Here is a 17,991-nt window from a genome sequence, read left to right on the forward strand (position 1 = left end):
AGTCATTTGAAATCTGTGCATTTCATCACAAGAGGAAAAGTGCAGGGTTTTTGTGTTTGTGTGCGTGGGGGGGGGGGGGGGATTGGGATGGTTAGTCAATTTACTGTTACATGTACGATGATTATCCCTTTGTGTAGTAAAACTCTTCTGAAATTGGAATTGAAACTTTATTCACCACATCCACATTCATGAAGTAAAATACGTTAGAATATTTCCAAGAATAGTCGAAGAATCATTAAGTAATTACTTAAAACTCATAAATTGATGATCCTGATTCAGCATTCTAAAGAATCATGTATTATTCTAAGTAATCACTCTACGACCTTCCTTTAGACTTGTGTTTCAACTCACAGAACAGTTGTAAATCATCCATCACCTTTGTACCTTGTAACTCCAAAATGTACCTGAAGGAAAAAAAAAGAGACAACCATATCGCAATCTTCAAGTGGTATGGGAGTTCAATCTTTTTTATTCAGCAGGAAATATGGAAACTGCTTGAAAAAGGCAGAAGCTTTTTGGGTAATGATGGTTGGATGCTAATGCTGAAAGGAAGTAAACTCTTCCCTTGGTACAGAGACATGGTTGAGATGACTTGAGTTCCTTATACATAACGGGTCTTCCTCTCACTAAACAACTGCTAGAAGTATGGAAATTATGAAAGATATTTAATGCAGGGCTGCAGATACATGTAGGTGGCATTTTGTAGGTTATGAGTTCAGAGTGTATCAAGGCAGTCCATTTATCAAGGATCTTGTGCATTTACTCCTTTTCATTTTGAAGCATTTCCTTCATTTATTTTAAACAACCTGATAAATAAAACAAACCCAGATTAGATGAGATTCACTTTTAAGGTTTTGTATAATGGCAACCAAAAGACGGACATGATGCTCTAATTGAGAATACAAATACAAAAACTGAATATTCGTTCAAGCAATTCAGAGATGTTATTGTGGAATCGTAATCCCTCATACCCTTTTAGGTGATTTCCTTGTGGAGGTTGTGTCATTTTATGTGAGAGTCGCCTTAGGATAGCTTTAGAGCTGAAAGTATTGTACAGCTTTCTGCAGACTTTTCTAGATCTGATGGACTAGAAATGGTAATTTTTCCTGCATCTCTTTGTCAGCCCATGAGGTGATTATGAAACAAAAAATGACAAAAATAAGGAAACATCCAAATATTAATACTTTCTTCATCATGTTTACTGAAAAATTGTTTTGATAATGGCAAATCAAATCCCAAAACATAACAGTTTTGGGGAAAAAAATATGACTGGAATTTGTTTTTACCATGATGTCCATGCCAAGTGAATTAACAATTAATTCCTCCCTGAACATGTGGAATTAGCATTGTTTGATACTATATAGTTCAGTTGGTCCTTATTGTCAAATAAGTAAAAAAATAAATATCATAACTTAAACATTAAAAGCAAAAGAAATGGTGGGTGAAGGACATCATTGACTGTCTCATTTGCATGCCTCTGAATTGTGCATATCACTGTTTGTGAAAAGTAAACAAAATATTGAAATGTTATAACTTCCTTATTTTACTCCTGATTTTGATGAAGTTTTCTGCATTATGCTTGCTTGATTTTTCTCTTTTTATTCAATTTAACATTTTTCTGGCAGGCTTTGACCTTTACATTTTCTGTGTGAGTTTCTGCACTGGGAAAATAAATCATTAGTCTAGAAAGTTGTCTTCAAATTTATGATCTTTTTAGTTTTATGAAAATATCTAAATATATATTTGTTTTGTTTTATTCGAAAAAAAAATCCTTTTTGTTTCACTTTATTTTTATCAGATACATTTCCACCATGACTCATTAATTTTCACATTTTCTATCTAACTTCTCATTTCAATTTTCAGTTTATTCCAAAATTACAAACAACACTACCATAACCATGGTATAAATTGGCAGTTGACAAAATAAGCAAAAGAGAAAATTGACTCATAAATAAATCATATGATGCTAATTTCTCATTTATGCTCTTGTTACGAATTGCATGACTAATGACAAGACAAAATATGAATGCATAATTTGGGTGGAGAATTCTGAGGAAAAGAAGATTTCTAAATCCTGAGTGGTCTTCCAATGGCAAAATGCATGGCCGTTGTAAAGCAAATCTTAGATGAATTTGATTGTCATAAAATTATTGTTTTTAATGTGAGACTTCTGTTTCTCATTTGTGTATTAAACCGTCCACAAAATACATTTATTGCAAATTTGGAATCATTGAAGTCTTTAACACTCAAAAGTAAAGTACAGTCCCACATACTGATTAACTTGTAACCTGCCACCTTGGTCATCTATCCAGTCACTCCTTGATACCTCGGAGCCATGCCTACCTTACCTACATGTAACCTGCATTTGCAGTATGACGTCAGTAATGGTTTATCTGGTTACCTCTGATTGTCATTGATCCTGTAACATTACCTTTTCAATCAATGAAGGCTTGCAAGTGAAGCAACCAATACCATGTATGAGTCTTCATTCATTCATATTGATGGTCAAACTGTCATTTCATTCATCTTCATTCAAATCTCAATCTTCAAGAGAGAAAAATTAAACTATAAAATATTGATTCTTATTTCATTCCGAATTATTATAATGCTCGAGATTTAATGTTATAAAGGTGTTTCTTACAATGGTCAATTCTAATAGTTTGTTGATGGTATAAAACAAGATACATGTATGAGTGATGAAGCTTAAAGGCATTGTTTAACTTTGTGAGCAGCCGATTTAAAAAAATTCTCAAACCAAGATGAAACATGTGTACAAGTGCATGTATTAGAACTAATAAACTCTGAAAACAACCATTATTGAAAATGAAAAGCTAAAACTACAAGGCAAACCCTGATTTTGTAAATACATGTAGGCATCTTACAGACACCTAAATACTTCACATACATGTATGGGAAGAATTTAAGATGGTGTTTCCAGTCACTTAATACTTCAATTTTTGAAGCACTAAATAATTATTTTCGATTGCAATTTTTTCTGGGCTTTATTTTTATATTCACAGACACAGGTGACAAATGTGACCTTCTAGCACAGATTTGTTTAAAGTCGAACCAATGTTAACCATCACTTTAAGTGTATATTTTGTTCATTTACTGCAAGGGATCAATTGAAAACTGTTATTGATTTCACTCTAAATCCTTTGGGGGATATATGTCTGCGGTATTGAGCAACCAAAGCCCATTCACTGCTCAGCAATATTGCAGTTAAATGTCCCGGGAATTGTTGCCCCTGCCCTTTTTATGCTTTCTCAAATCTAAATACTACAATACATTCACAATATTACTCTATGAAATGGAATTGCCAATGCTTTCTAAATCGATATAGTAACTTGTCTATTGATTTTTTTAATATAAAGTACCACAGTGTATAAACAGATTTTGTGACTTCTTGTTTTAAACAATAGCTTTTTTATTATTACATCCCCTGAACTAAATTTCCTTGAGTACCAAATTTGAAAGAGCATTTTCTTTTATTAAAATAAGAGTGGTATATCTTTTACTGCATTGGAATAAATAGTGTATGGTTTAGAAGGGCCTCAATTCTTTTCATTCTATTGGCCAATATCATCTTTGCAATGATATTCTTGATGTTTGGTGAAAAATTGATCTATTCTACCATTGCATCATGACTCCATATTCTCACCTAACCCAAGTCCTCTTTATTTCTTGCATCCTCAGGCAAGTTCAGCTTCTGGTCCCAACCAACCACTCATGGGAGTTCATCTATCGTAGAATTTATAGAGGAAGCGATGCGCCACTCTAGGAATGGCCGCTTCCTCTACTTCCTTCGCCCAAGATGGCCAGGACTCCCTCCCGTCCCTCTTCAGCTTCTTTATCCAATCTCTCGGTTCCAGAAAGCTCGCTCCCTCCAGCACATGTGCCGCTTTGTCATCCGCCGACACGTCCGGCTCGACCATATTGATGCCCTACCGTTGCCAAGGCGACTGAAGGAGTATCTACGGGAAGGGCAGTATTATACCCCAGATGATATTAAGCCCTAAGCTAATGTCAATGTGAATAGGAGGAAAAAAGGATAAGTATTAAACATGTTTTGTCATAATCACAACAATATTACTCCTGAATGTCATTTCACCCTCAAGGACATTAATTACAGCATACTTTGTTGCGAAGCTTGCTATTTTGATGTGTAATGATGGGGAAATTGGTACAAATTTGTTCCCTTGACTGTGGTAAAACCACACACCCCCCCTCCATGTCTCTCTTCTCAGTTCTACAAATAACTAAAATCAATATCTCTTTTCAATCATTCCTGAACCAAACTAATGATATGTGAAGAATTCCAGGGCCAGGACTAAGAGTTATAATTTCTGTATTGCTATAAAGAAAAAGAAATATTTGTTTCACATTCAAGTATATGTTGCATATATCACTTGAAATCACAAATCATTCAGTAAACTGTATGAAATACATGGTAATGAATAGTTTGGATTACTTAAATACATCTTTATACTCACCTGAATTATACTCTAAAAAGCTTGATATAGTGTAGATAATTGATGCAGTTGATATTCCATATTAAAAGAGGTTCATATAATGTTGTCACAATGCATTTGTAAGTTACTTTGCATTCATATTAGAAATTGCATTTTGAATCACTGCAAGCATGATGATGTCACCAGAGTATACATCAGTAATATCACTGCACATACAAATATTCACCCAAATTCAGGGAAAGTAGAATGTTATTTTTTATATAAAAATATTCTAACCTCTTAAAAAGTAAGCAACCACAGGTATATATGTATATGAAACAGAGGGGCCAATATCAAATACACATATGTACATTGCATTGCAAGATGATCAGCAGTCAACTGAAAAAAAAATGTCCATATGGATTTGCACTTGGTTTAAGTGAAACACATAACTCTAGAAATAGCTAAGTTAACAGGGACTTTTAAGAACGACTGGTGATGCTTTCTTGTGGAAAATGGTAAATTCATTGGCGATGGTTTAAGTGCATAAGAAAGGATCACCAGTTGTTCTTAAGTCGCACTTAACTTACGAATAGCTTTATGAAACGGGCCCCCTGTTCTGTTAAATCTTAAATGGCAAAATGTACTTCAGATTAATGCATCGCTTCATTGTTGAATTGAAAGGATTGTTACTCATTTCATATAAATTGATGAATTCATGGTAATGATTTTCAGGGATTTTCTCTGGAATATTTTACTCCTAATTTATATCTTTGTGTCCTCAATTACCAACACACAAATCTTTCCCCCCCCCCCCGAAAAAAAATTTAAAAAATATAATAATAATAATAAAGAAAGAAATGTAAATTATGCATTTTTGATTATTTTTTAGAGAATGGAAAGTAATAATGCATATCTGAGTGCCAATCAACTCATATAGTTCAGTGCCAAACCCAACTATTTCTAAGGTCCATGTAACTTGTTCATATATCAGGAGGATTCATGTTCTTTTGTATTGAAGACCTGCTATTTGAGGTTTTTATCAAAGATAGAGGGTTTTACAAATAACAATAGCATTGTGGTTTTATAAAGGTTCAAGGTTTTATTAAATGATATGATGCCAAATCAACTTAAAATGAAACGATCCAGGAATTTTTCTGAAAACCAATTTAGGACATTTATATAAGTGCATACGTAGGAAACAGAAAGACATGCATTACTTGAAATTGTTATAGTATAGGAGGTGATTACCACATGGGTTGAAAAGATTTGTTATAAGAAAGATGAGACTTATAATGTCAAACTTTATGTAGGACTTTGCCTTATCTGAGTCTCCATAGTCTGTTAATGTATTCTGTAAAAGTGAGTAACAAAGACCACCTATCTGACCCAACAAGTGTGTAGAGTGTTGCTGCAACTGTTCTCTCCTTTTTTTGAAAGGATGTTGTCATGGTAACCTGCCAGTATGAAATCTCATGGGCTCAAAAGGTGCGCAGGGTCCACCTTCAGTTCCATGATTTCTGCTCAATCAAGATGCAGTGCAATAGAGAAGAGAACAACATTCATAGGATGACTGTTTTCTTCGCAAGAAATATTAGTCCAGAACATTCTAAGAAAGAGAGAGAGAGAGAAATCAACAACACAACTCACATTCGATTCATTGATTCCAAGTTGTTTTTACCTGGTTCCTAATCTCTCTCACTTTCTTATGGGAGGTTGATTTGAATTTTTATAGAAGAATTTGTGAAGGTAATGATGCATGTTTCATCGAGCATCTCTATTTTTATCTTTGTTTGCAGTTATCAAACATACATACGTTCCTCATAATTTATATTTTCATGAAGCAAGTGAAAAGTAATAATGCACTAATGGGAAAGGCATTTGCTCATGTGAAGGGGAGGGACTAGTGAAATGTTGAAATGTCTTTTGTACATATACAGTAAACAAAATACAACTATTGGAATATTTGCAGATATGTAGTAAACATCCCATGTTAAAAAAAAAATTATGAATCCACATCTTAAGGTGAATCATAATGCATTGTGATGAATTGAGAGAATAATTACTCTTACCAGTGAAACTTCTAAAAGTAGTAGGTGGATTGAGACAAACAAACTAAGAAATCTACTCAAACACATGTAGGATAGATATTATCTTCATAGAAATAATTTATATATAAAAGTAAAAATGAACCTAAAATAACCAAAGATACCGATGATTGCCTTTGTGTGTATACCTCTTCTGGGAGAGTTTCATAAAGCAATTTGTCAGTGATTTCCGTAGACAGCTGTTATAAGCTACTGAAATAACTGTATTTGATTCGGTGAGAGTGAATCTGTCAGTTAAAAATCACTAACAAGATACTTCATGAAATGCTCCCTATATGTTATTTTATTTTTTCCCTGAATATTTGCTCTTTTTTAAAAGGAAAACATCAAACCGAGTGTACATGTCAGTTATCTGCATTGAACATTCATTTGTGATTGATATTAGTTAATGTATGTTGATATTAGTGCCAAGTTTAATCTGAGAAAAGTCTGTAATTAAGACATCAAAGGGAAATTGAAATTATTAAATGACCAGACATGATGTCCTGTTTTTTTTCACTAAATCTCACATGATGAACATGTAGTGAATTAGCTGAAACAGTTCAGGATGTGTTGGGTATGTTATGTTCATAGATGAAGTTTCTGAAAAAGATATGTCTTGGAACTCTCTGTTTCCTTCACACCGCCACTTAATTGATGCCATGAAATGTTACAGAAAGTGTAGTAATTGTCACATGTGTGGGTTGAGGGAATGAACAGGGTAGTGTTTCCATGCTTGGAGCAAATTATGTGCGAGGATTTCACTAGCTTAAAACAGATAATTGATGAAAACCATCGTGAAATGGTTTCATGTAATGCTACCTATGTGTGTAGCTGGGTCAAAGTATCGAGGGTGTCAGGGTGACAAGCCTAACCTATTTAATGGACTAATCGGAGGACATTGATGAAACCATTCAGTACCAATGTAAAGGACTTAAATTTGAAGATGTTCCACTCAGTTTGATGGTATTTGTTATCTTTCAAACCATAGTCTGTAGTATCACACACTGCTCATAAATGCATAAAAGCTGGATATTTTTCCAAAAAATTATCAAAGTAATGAAAAATTGTTAAAAAGTAACAACATAGGACAAAACATACTCAGTGACATTGGATCCACCCATCGACACTTGTCAAAATGTGTATTACAATGAGAGAGTTATTTATTTATTTTTTTTTTTTTCATCAACTCATTTTCTTGTTTTCTACTGTAAATATACTTTATCTCCTGTAAAGTATTATGAGTTGTGTTCTTCATGATCATAGCCAAAATTGTAGATTTGAGGGTTACAAGTAACAAAATGAAAAATACATGTAGAAATGATCGCCTGAGACATCTTCATTATATTTATTGGCTGCAAGAAGTTAGCCTCAATAAAGGGGAGATATAAATGAGAAAATAGAACTATTTGGGTTACCTTCCTTTATATATTGGGGATAGGATCAACTAGTCTAGAATGTCATACCCCCATTCACCATTCACCAGAAACTTCAGGAGAAAAACTTATTTCCAAAGTTAAATCACCACTGTGTTGTACCTTGAATAATTTATCTATAATACAACAAAAAAGAATATTTATTTTGAAATTGATAATGCTTGGCATAGATCTCTGAATACTTTCCAGTAATGAAGAATTTATTGAATGGGTTTCTGTTTTTAAAGACTAAGAGTTGGCCATTTGAACTTGCAGAATCCTTTGATGCTGTCCAAGATCGGCCGTGTGAATGTGTTCTTTAATATCCTGCCCACAAATTGGATTTCTTGTCGCATGGATTTATTTTTGGAGAAGTGGGGAAATTGGGGTGTCTGCTCTTACCTCACACTATCTAAAGAATCTCAGTTACATTTATATGTGAATAGAGTCGCAATGATATGCTGAATGATAGCAATCCCCATTTATCACCAAATTATATTTTCTCTGTAGGATTGTTGCATTATACAGAAAAAGAAAAGCTGTACTTCATCTGTTTTCAAGAAAAATGTTCTTTAAGCTGTCATGGTAACTGAAAAGAAAGTAACAGGAATATATGGCAAGCAAAATGGAATTGTAAATCAGTATAACCCCAGTAGAAACAAAATTCTAATCAAAACGTTTTTTAGTGCAAATTAAGTTTTCTGTCACTATTTAGTATAAACTTATCTTAGATATTAATCATTTGTGAAAATTATTAAAAAATACAATAATTATTTGTGAAAATTATTAAAGATACAAAGAATGTTTAAGAATCATTTAAATACAGTGACTACTTATTTAGATATTTGGAAAAGCTTTAATATTTTGGCATTTCACATTTAAGTTGTTCATAAGGTCATGCATCATTATACAAACAAATTTAATAAGAACACCACAACCCATTACCATTTACATGTAGGCCTACATACCATTTAACATCATATTCATTCACCTTTTGAATGTATTTTTATATTTTTGTGTAGAGAGATTGATATCTGTGTGTTATTATGAAGAAAAAAATCAGGCAAAACCCAGTTGAAAAGAAATGCCAAAATTTGCAATTGAATTCTCAGATAACCTTCGATTTGTAAGTAATTTTCTTATGTATGTACTACTGCAGGATGCTATAACTTGTTGTTAATTCATGCCGAGTGAGTGCTTCTAGCAGTGACGTTGGTGAAATTCTCATTAATGATAGATTACTTTGCCTTGTCCATTTTTTTTTTGAACAAGAAACTATTGATTCTCAAAACAGTTCACTGAATTTTGGAAAATTTTCATGACTTAATGTGATTTCTTTCTGATTTGTGTGAGTGGTGAATATGATTAATAACAGATGTGCCATGATGTTTGAGGATACCGGCAATTTCTATTTATTGATGTTTTTATCTTTATTTCCAAGAGCTAGCTTGGATGTTTTAAAACAATCTCATTTCCTTTTGTTCTCTGTTAAGGTCATACAGTAGTGTATTTCAAAGTACTTGGTCATTTCTTATGAGGTAGTATGAATGGCACCCCCAAAGATGAAACCATTTTACATGATCCAATTTCATCTAGAAAATTCCTCTGATCTCCTGAAATTGGATTAAGTGTGAGCACACCTTGCATGACGTCCAGGAAACTTGCTTGAACATTGAACATTTTTTTGTGATTTATTGAGCAACAAAGCCTATTTTTGTGATGCTTTTAGAGCACTCGTAGCCTTTCAATCCTATTTATATTCAGTGTATGTGTCTAATTAATTTATGCACCGTATCAACTTTAACCTTAAGACTGCTTGGTAATACAGTAGCAAGAGATTTAAATCTAGAAATTAGCATTTCTTTCCTGATGATTTATGAAACGCATATGTCTGTCATTTTTTATTATTGAGGCAGGGAGGGGTTGGGATGTGGGTATTGGCAATGGGGTTTTGGAAAATGTCTATAATTGATATATTTTGGATGATGTTGGAATATAATTGGGTAGAAAAAGAATAAATTTGTTAAAACATGCAAGGAGACAAGAAAAAAATAGTATATTGATTGAATTAACGCATAAATGATTATGTCTGGTAATTGCTTTTTTAAGGAATCTAAGCTTTGATTTGAAAGTGGCTCAGGGTGAATAAATGCCCCCTCCCCTTCCCAATTAAGAATGCCACCTTACCCCTACAGTAATTGGAAGGAAGAGATTCCCTGGTAGCTATAAGGCAAAGTGAGGAAGTCACACCAGAATTAGGATAATGAGTTATCCCAAGTGACTTTGAATGAGTCACCCTTCTACAGATTTACCCCTGAAATCAGATACTCCTTTCTCTCTAGTCTTTGTTCTTCACACCTATTTTGGTTTGATGAATGGAGCAGTTCATATTGACTTAGAAATGTAAACAGAAATTGGCCCTCCATTTTGTTGGCAATGAGTTTGGCATTTGAAAATGTATGTTCAGAATTTTTTTCTTCACAATGTGAATAGCAATGGATACAAGTAGTCTAAATAAAGAAAAACAGTCTGAAACAAAAAAAGACAGATAATATAGGTATAATGAGGATAGTCTGGGGTTAAGAAGTCTTAAGATCAAATCAGATTTTTCTCTTAGTACCCATGTTATTTTCTTTACAATTGAATGGATTGTTACTTGGAAGAATTGTAGGTGTCTGGGGCGAGATCTCACGATCATCTCATGAAATATATCTGCCTTGTCTAGTTTAAAAAAAATAAGCAAATACAAAAGATAATGTTACAATCATTGTCAGGCTTCTAAGGATGTAAGCTTCAGGATTTAGGATTATCAATAGTGGCATTTTTGGTATTCACTTGAATATTCTCTCTTTTTTCTAAAATACAAAGGACTTTGACCTGGGACCACTTTGTCCTGTAAGTGAGTCTGCCACTATATTTTTCTAAAGTGGTTTAGTGAACGTTATTCACATACCTTGTTGTCTACCCGGTGTACTTTTGTATTCAAGTACCCTGTTTGCCGAGATTTATTATAAGATGATCTAATTGCATTGCTTTATTATGTGATCAAATTAAAACTGTAGCAGATTAATGCCAGTATGTTAAGTGGTGGCCTTCATGCCAGTGTGGCTTCAGTACATAAGGGAACATAACGAGCATTAGATTGAAGTATAAATCCAAGACAAGATGAGAGCTTTATGAATTAGATTGGAAAATACAGACATTTTTTAGAACATATTCTTGCCAAGCAAGAAATTCAACCAAGCTAATAGAAAATTGATGGTTAAGGTGTTATTATCAAATACTGGCTCAGATTTTAACTATTTTACACTAAAATTGTTCTTTTTAGACTCGACCTTTTTAATTTTTCATAACACCATTTTTGAGTAAAGATTTTAAAGAATGTAGCAAAGTAATATAAAATGTCAATTTAAAAAATTGATTTGTTTTGTTGATAACAAGTATCCCACTTCCGATAATGCCCAACTATAGAAAAATAGATATAATATGTTTGTGTTAATTAACCTAATGGGTTCAGAGAGCTTTGTTTTTAGCTATTGTCAATTATAAATTGCTTTGCATCAATTAATAACTGCAGAGAAATCAGTGCAAGGTGAAAGAGAAGAAAAGCCTCTTGCCCGTATTTAAATAACAATCTTATCTCTATATTTTGCTCTATCTAACCACACTTTAAATCCACAAGAGAAATAAGAGAGACAATTAAATACATTTTACCCAACTCCCCACCATTTCATTCACCTTGCCTAAAGTGCATTACTAAAATCAATATTCCTACTTGGTTGTTCAGTATTGTAAAATATTGGCATCATTTATTGATTTGTAAGTATTTTTATAGCATACTGAACGATGAGGGTTTGGAATTGCTACAAGATTTATACAGTATGCATTTAACCATGTTCCTATCCGCCCCACTTCAGGGATACTTCAAGACAAGGAGAGAAAAACAAAATTCATCTCCTTCCCAAGCTGGCAAGCTGAAAAAAAGCATATTGGTGAAATAATTGAGTTATAAACTTGTGTTTTATCTTTATTCAAGCAGGTAATATTATATCCAGCCAATTGAGCATTGTGCTTTCATCTACTTGTTGAGATAGCAATTTGAAGGTTAGATATCCCAAAACATAAAACATACTGTAACACAATATGGGCAGATGAATATATCTTTATGCAACATTGCTTTCCCCAGTTGCAATTAGATCTCGTAACGATGTTGTAAACACAAGCGAAGTTCACTTGTTGAAATGCAGTAGCCTATTTATAAACATCCACCATGATCATTACCTTGTAACGTGAAACCTGCTTCCTTTTTATTTCCCTCTTCTTATCTTCATTACATATTGCAGGACTTTCCATAAATAATCAAGAGCAATATTTTTTTCCAGCGGTTGGTTGTCATCGTCGTCCTCAGTCCTCGACGGCGGTATTGAGGGTACGGGGGAAATCAGAGAGGGAAAGTCATTAGTTTTGAGGGTCTTGCGTTTATGCTTGTTGCCAGTGGTTATTATGCAGGGGACTTGTTCAAACAGAGTAAGATGATACCAACTTGGATCACTGGGGAATCTTCAGTAGGGTTTGTGCTATGGGTGAAGCCTAATCAATTTCAATGATTACTTTTGTCCTTCTCTTCATTTCTTGCATAGGTTTTAGTCTTATTCTTTGTATAGTTCAACAGATAGAGAAGCTTCCTTAGTTTGCAAATGTGCTGCTGGAATTAAACTACTAAAATAAAGATTTTGGTTAACATCTTGTATTTTTAAATCACATATGGATATGTGGGCTATGAAGAGACATCCCTGAATAAGTGCAATGCTTTTTTGCTGTTTAAAACTTTTTAATTGGTTGCCAAAAGTGTGAATAGTGGTTTCACACCATAAAGACAAAAGTAGACAAAATGCACGCTGACCATACTTTTCTTTTTTTAACCTGCATATGTCCAATTTAGACTGTGTCATTTTCATTTATAAAGTTTTCTATGTTGGAACATCTCATTTTACCTGAAACTGAATCAAAACTTTGTGTTCATTGACAGCCAATCAGCTCGCCGTATAGCGTCCATTGTCTCTTTCGGTTCTATGATATATTGTTCGCTCTAGCGTTGTATAGTCATTCATCCGATTTTACTCCGATGAATGCATGCCGAAAAGCTTCAGGATGTTCACAACTTTGGAGTAATCTTTAGTTTCACCAACATTTAAAAGAACTTAGTCTTAGATAAATCATATAATTTGCCAACAGATCTGTTATAGCATATTCTTCATAAGACATAACTAGTCCTTGATGATATGTTGAAAACAGATTTATGAAATATAACTTGGCCTTCATACAGTGAATTGTGTGGGGTAAGCATTGGTTAGCTGATCATGGTTAACTTATGGAACGCAAGATATGATGGTCTCTATTACTTCCCTCTTGACCATCTAAGCACCCTAATGACATAGTAAGTTACCAGCAATAACTCTAAATGACCAAAGAATATGGTATTGTTATCAGCACAAAGTGAGGTGAAATATTAGGAGCCTATTTTCATTTCAGCTATACACGAAATCCATTGCGGGATACCTAGATACTAATATGGTTTCGATCTGAATATTTATAAGATTTTCTCTTTTTTCTTTAAATCAGGGAACAGTTCTGTGCTTTATTCATTTCTGTTCTTTTATTTAAAAGTGATTATTTGATTGTTGATGAAATTCATGCCTTTGTCAGCATGGACCATCAAATGTTTTTGATCTGATTTTTTTTATCATTCATATATATTATCAGGTAGGCTGATCAGAATTAGGGTGAAATTTCTTCATCTAAAGAGATTTATATTGAAAATTGTATTACATTTGTTATTCTAAGGTGTATTAAGAAATGAATATTGGATATAAACATAATCAAGATATTTTGAACTAATATTTCGGTCAGTACAACTCTGTCTTAAACCCTTCAATTATACCCTTTTTTAATTGACATGAATAAGAAATACACAAGAAGAGTAAGAATTCTTATCAAAACAATTTAATGCCAAGTTAGAATTGTAGTGAGCTAAAAATATTCAGATTACTTGCCAATTCCAAACAAGTGAAAATTTGATCCCCTATCAGTAGAAATAGATCCAACATGGGAATACATATGTAGCCTTTGGGCAAGGATTTTCTTTCCATTCCCTTGTTATGATCAACTTTAATTATTCACAGTCTTTAATTTCAAGGAAGATATCTGGAAATTTGTTTTTAAGGGCAATCCCATGTGAGTTGATGAAAGTTCATGAAATAATTGGCTTCTTAATATTTCTCTCTCTCTCTGTCTGATCATCGTCTTTGCCTTGATAATAAAAGCAAAGTAGATAAATTCTTGTAATGAAAATTGGTTCTGGTTATCTTGCTTACAGCCTTACAGGTATTATTTAAGAATATCTATCAAACATAAATTTTACTAATTGCCCCTGTATATATTTCTTGATAACTCAGATGAAAATGTAATAAACTTTAACTCTGGCTTAAATATTTCTACTGTCACACACGGATTATGGAAAAGACTGAATAGCTGTGAGGTATGTTTTCATGCTGTATTTTTTTCTTTTTCTTTTTGACCTATTGTCATTTCCAATTGAAGTGCCCACTATAAGAGAATGACATTTTGATGCATTATTTCCTCATGATGTTTTTATTGGGTGTGAAATGCCTGAGGCATGTTCGCTCACTTGATGCAGCAAGCAAAAAAATTTAGCTGTTCGTTTATTTTCTCTTCTATTTTTTCTTCTACTATTTGTACTTCTCCTGCCCTCTAGAAAAATTTCCTTCCTCAATAATTATTGATGTGTATTTCTCATAAAGATGAACTTGATTTCATTTTCTTCAAACTTACAGTTTTATCTTTGAAAAAAGTGCCATCTGCTTTTAATTCATAATCTCATTTACACAAAGAAATCATTGAAATAAGAACATTTTACAATATGTGATCATATGATAAAAGAATCAGGGAATGGTGATAATCATCTTGACAGAAACATAATAATAGGATTTTAGACTATGTAATTTATATTTAACGTTTTTGAAAGAAGCAAAATTATAGCTTCTAACACTATTCAAATATTACAAAAATATGAATGGATTCATCTGCAAAGCTCTTGTATTCTGGGAATAGAGGAGTTCAGAGATGGTGATAGCATCTCAGGAAAGTTAGATAAGCAGGATTTTACCAAAATGGAGGTACTAACGGTGTAGCTCCATGATTTTACATAAAGGTCGTATGTTAATGGTAATCAATGATGTTACAGTGATAAAAGCTGGAACCAAGATCTAAGACTCCATAATACAAGAGATTCCATATCATCCAAAGAAAATTGCTGACTCTATTAACCTTGACAAGGCATAACTAAAACATTAGTGGATTTGATCTTATTAGCTTATCCATTGGTTACTGAATGGTTTCTATCATCCCATTTTTTTTTTACTTTATCATTGCAATTAATTTTACTCATGTTATAAAACACATCTGAAAAACTATGTGATAAAAAATGTTCCAGCAGTGTTCATGTAAAGCTAACACTTCAAATGGTGTAGTATATTTCAGTAAGTCATATTTTGTTGTCTTGTAATATTTAAAGGACAAGTCCACCCCAACAAAAACTCGATTTGAATAAAAAGAGAAAAATTCAACAAGCATAACACTGAAAATTTTGTCAAAATCGGATGTAAAATAAGAAAGTTATGGCATTTTAAAGTTTCGCTTATTTTCAACAAAATAGTTATATGAACGAGCCAGTTACATCCAAATGAGAGAGTTGATGACATCACTCACTATTTTGTATTTTATTATATGAAACATGAAATATTTTTATTTTCTCGTCATTGTCATGTGAAATGAAGTTTCATTCCTCCCTGAACACGTGGAATTCCATTATTTTAACGTTTTGTGCTTCAGGCAAGGAGGTCCTAATCGTCAAATTCGTAAAAATTGAAATATTGTATAATTCAAACAATAAAAACAAAAATAGTGAGTGACATCATCGACTCTCTCATTTGGATGTAACTGGCTTGTTCATGTAACTTTTTTGTTGAAAATAAGCGAAACTTTGAAATGTCATAACTTTCTTATTTTACATCCGATTTTGATGAAATTTTCAGCATTGTGCTTGTCTGATTTTTCTCTATTGATTCAAATCAACATTTTTCTGAGGTGGACTTGACCTTTAAGCCCTTGTTTCATTGTTATACTTATTGAAAAATGTTATACTCTGAGTATTGGTCAATAGGTTATTTTCATTTGCTCTTGTGATCGGACATGAAATATGATTTCAAAAATTTTCTTAGTCTGAATTCCACAAGGAAATTGATGTCCTATGACACACAGTTCTTGCACATATGAAATGAAAAAAATGTAGTGATATTATTTTGCCCTTTTTCCTATCATTTTATATCTTCTATGAAGATTTTTTTTTTAAATGATTTAGCAAGGTGGAGGATAATATATTTTTTTTGCAATGCTTCTTTTCTTATGATGGAAATGCATAGTGCTGGTCTTGTTTTTAAAAATAATTTCTTTGGTTTTACTTTTATATGTTCATGGTACATGGTACAATCATTACTTTGAGTGTTAAAACATTGTTTTAAATCTCATGTCATGCAGTATGTATTATTTCATAAATCTGTCACCTCTTAGATGAATGTTAATGAAGTAAGTTAACAATGCGGGGGAACCCCAACATATTCTTTCTTTATCGTGAGTCTTAGACTGCAGGTTTATAATCTTCAATCTTATAAGTGCTAACTTTGCTCTGTTTTGTTGTACATGTATATTTTGTTTCCTTGTTTACAATAATTTGAGCTTGATGTCTTGATTACATCATTTTTTTTTCATAATTTAGTTATTTAGTAATAAAAACAATGTCTATACTGAGGCTTAAAAAGGCTGAACTTATCTTTTTAAAAAAGAGAGAAATCAAAATTTAAAGAGATTTAAAAAGGGGAAAAAATGACATTGTGATATACATGTATACTTTGAATATCTCAAAAATATGTGATTTACTGTTGCATTTTACACATAATGTTACCATTTTCTGTAAACACAATAGTTTTAAATACATGCAGTAATATTACTGATAAAAACTTTGTACATACAACTGGATTGATGTTTTGTATTTTGGTCTGTAGAAAATTTCTTTTGCAACTCTGTTCATCTCATATGTGTATATTCTGAAACCAAATATATAATTTTTTCATGTGATATTCTACTGCTTCGATTTTGCTTTAAAGTGTGTGTTTTATGTCATGTTTAATACTTAAACATGTAAATGCCTCCAAACATTGTATACAAATTTTGTTCTTGTAATTTTGTGATATATTTCATCGAATGTATATTTTGCTGTATGATATTGTAATGTTTAATCAGAGGTTATGTTTACACTGTATATAAATATACAAATATATGAGATTATATGAAATGAATGATATATGTTGATAAGCTGCTAAATATTTTTGAATTACAGTCATGTTTGATGATTTTCATATTATGCAAGTCAGTCCTCAGTTGATGATTTTACCTAACTAAATAAGAGGAAATCATTCTTTTAAATTTGCAATATGAATATAAAGTTTTTAAGTAACTCTTAGGATTGTAAAAGAAATGGTAAATGATTGTATGTTTAGCTTATAATTCTACATTAATTTGGTTGACTTCGTAGGATTGTGTTTAATCAGGTTCAGTAATATCTGAAGTATCCTGTTTTTGTGCAATTTTGTGGAAGGAACTTGTTACTTTCAACAAGCAGCCTTGTTATTGCTCGCAAAATCTAGAAATATCCTGAATTATTACTTTTGTTCTCTCCTTGTTTGTGATGAGTACACTTCAACATAATGCTTTCATTTACAATTATTTTTTAACATACTGGAGTATTCTACCTGATGTTTCAGAACAGGTATTAATTTGTTTCAAGAAGTTAATTTTACATCTTCAAAATTCAAGACCCCTTTTATGACCTTTTTTATTGATAAAATACAATGCAAGCATGTTCATCAAGATTCCAATTACTAATTTTATTTTTTTGTGTAC

The 17,991-nt window shown here is 32.4% G+C and overlaps 1 protein-coding gene across 2 annotated transcripts in view; it reads left to right on the forward strand.

Annotated features, from left to right (window-relative positions):
* Nucleotides 1–5,270, forward strand: part of LOC121428386 — a 45,031-nt gene extending 39,761 nt beyond the window's left edge. For both annotated transcript variants that reach the window (XM_041624989.1, XM_041624980.1), the window contains exon 5: nt 3,697–5,270. In XM_041624989.1, the coding sequence (XP_041480923.1) occupies nt 3,697–4,019 (323 nt within the window). In that variant the 3' untranslated portion in view covers nt 4,020–5,270. The remainder of the gene's footprint in view (nt 1–3,696) is intronic.
* Nucleotides 5,271–17,991: the final 12,721 nt, after the last annotated feature.

This window comes from Lytechinus variegatus, chromosome 1, assembly GCF_018143015.1.
Source record: "Lytechinus variegatus isolate NC3 chromosome 1, Lvar_3.0, whole genome shotgun sequence".
Taxonomy (NCBI): domain Eukaryota; kingdom Metazoa; phylum Echinodermata; class Echinoidea; order Temnopleuroida; family Toxopneustidae; genus Lytechinus; species Lytechinus variegatus.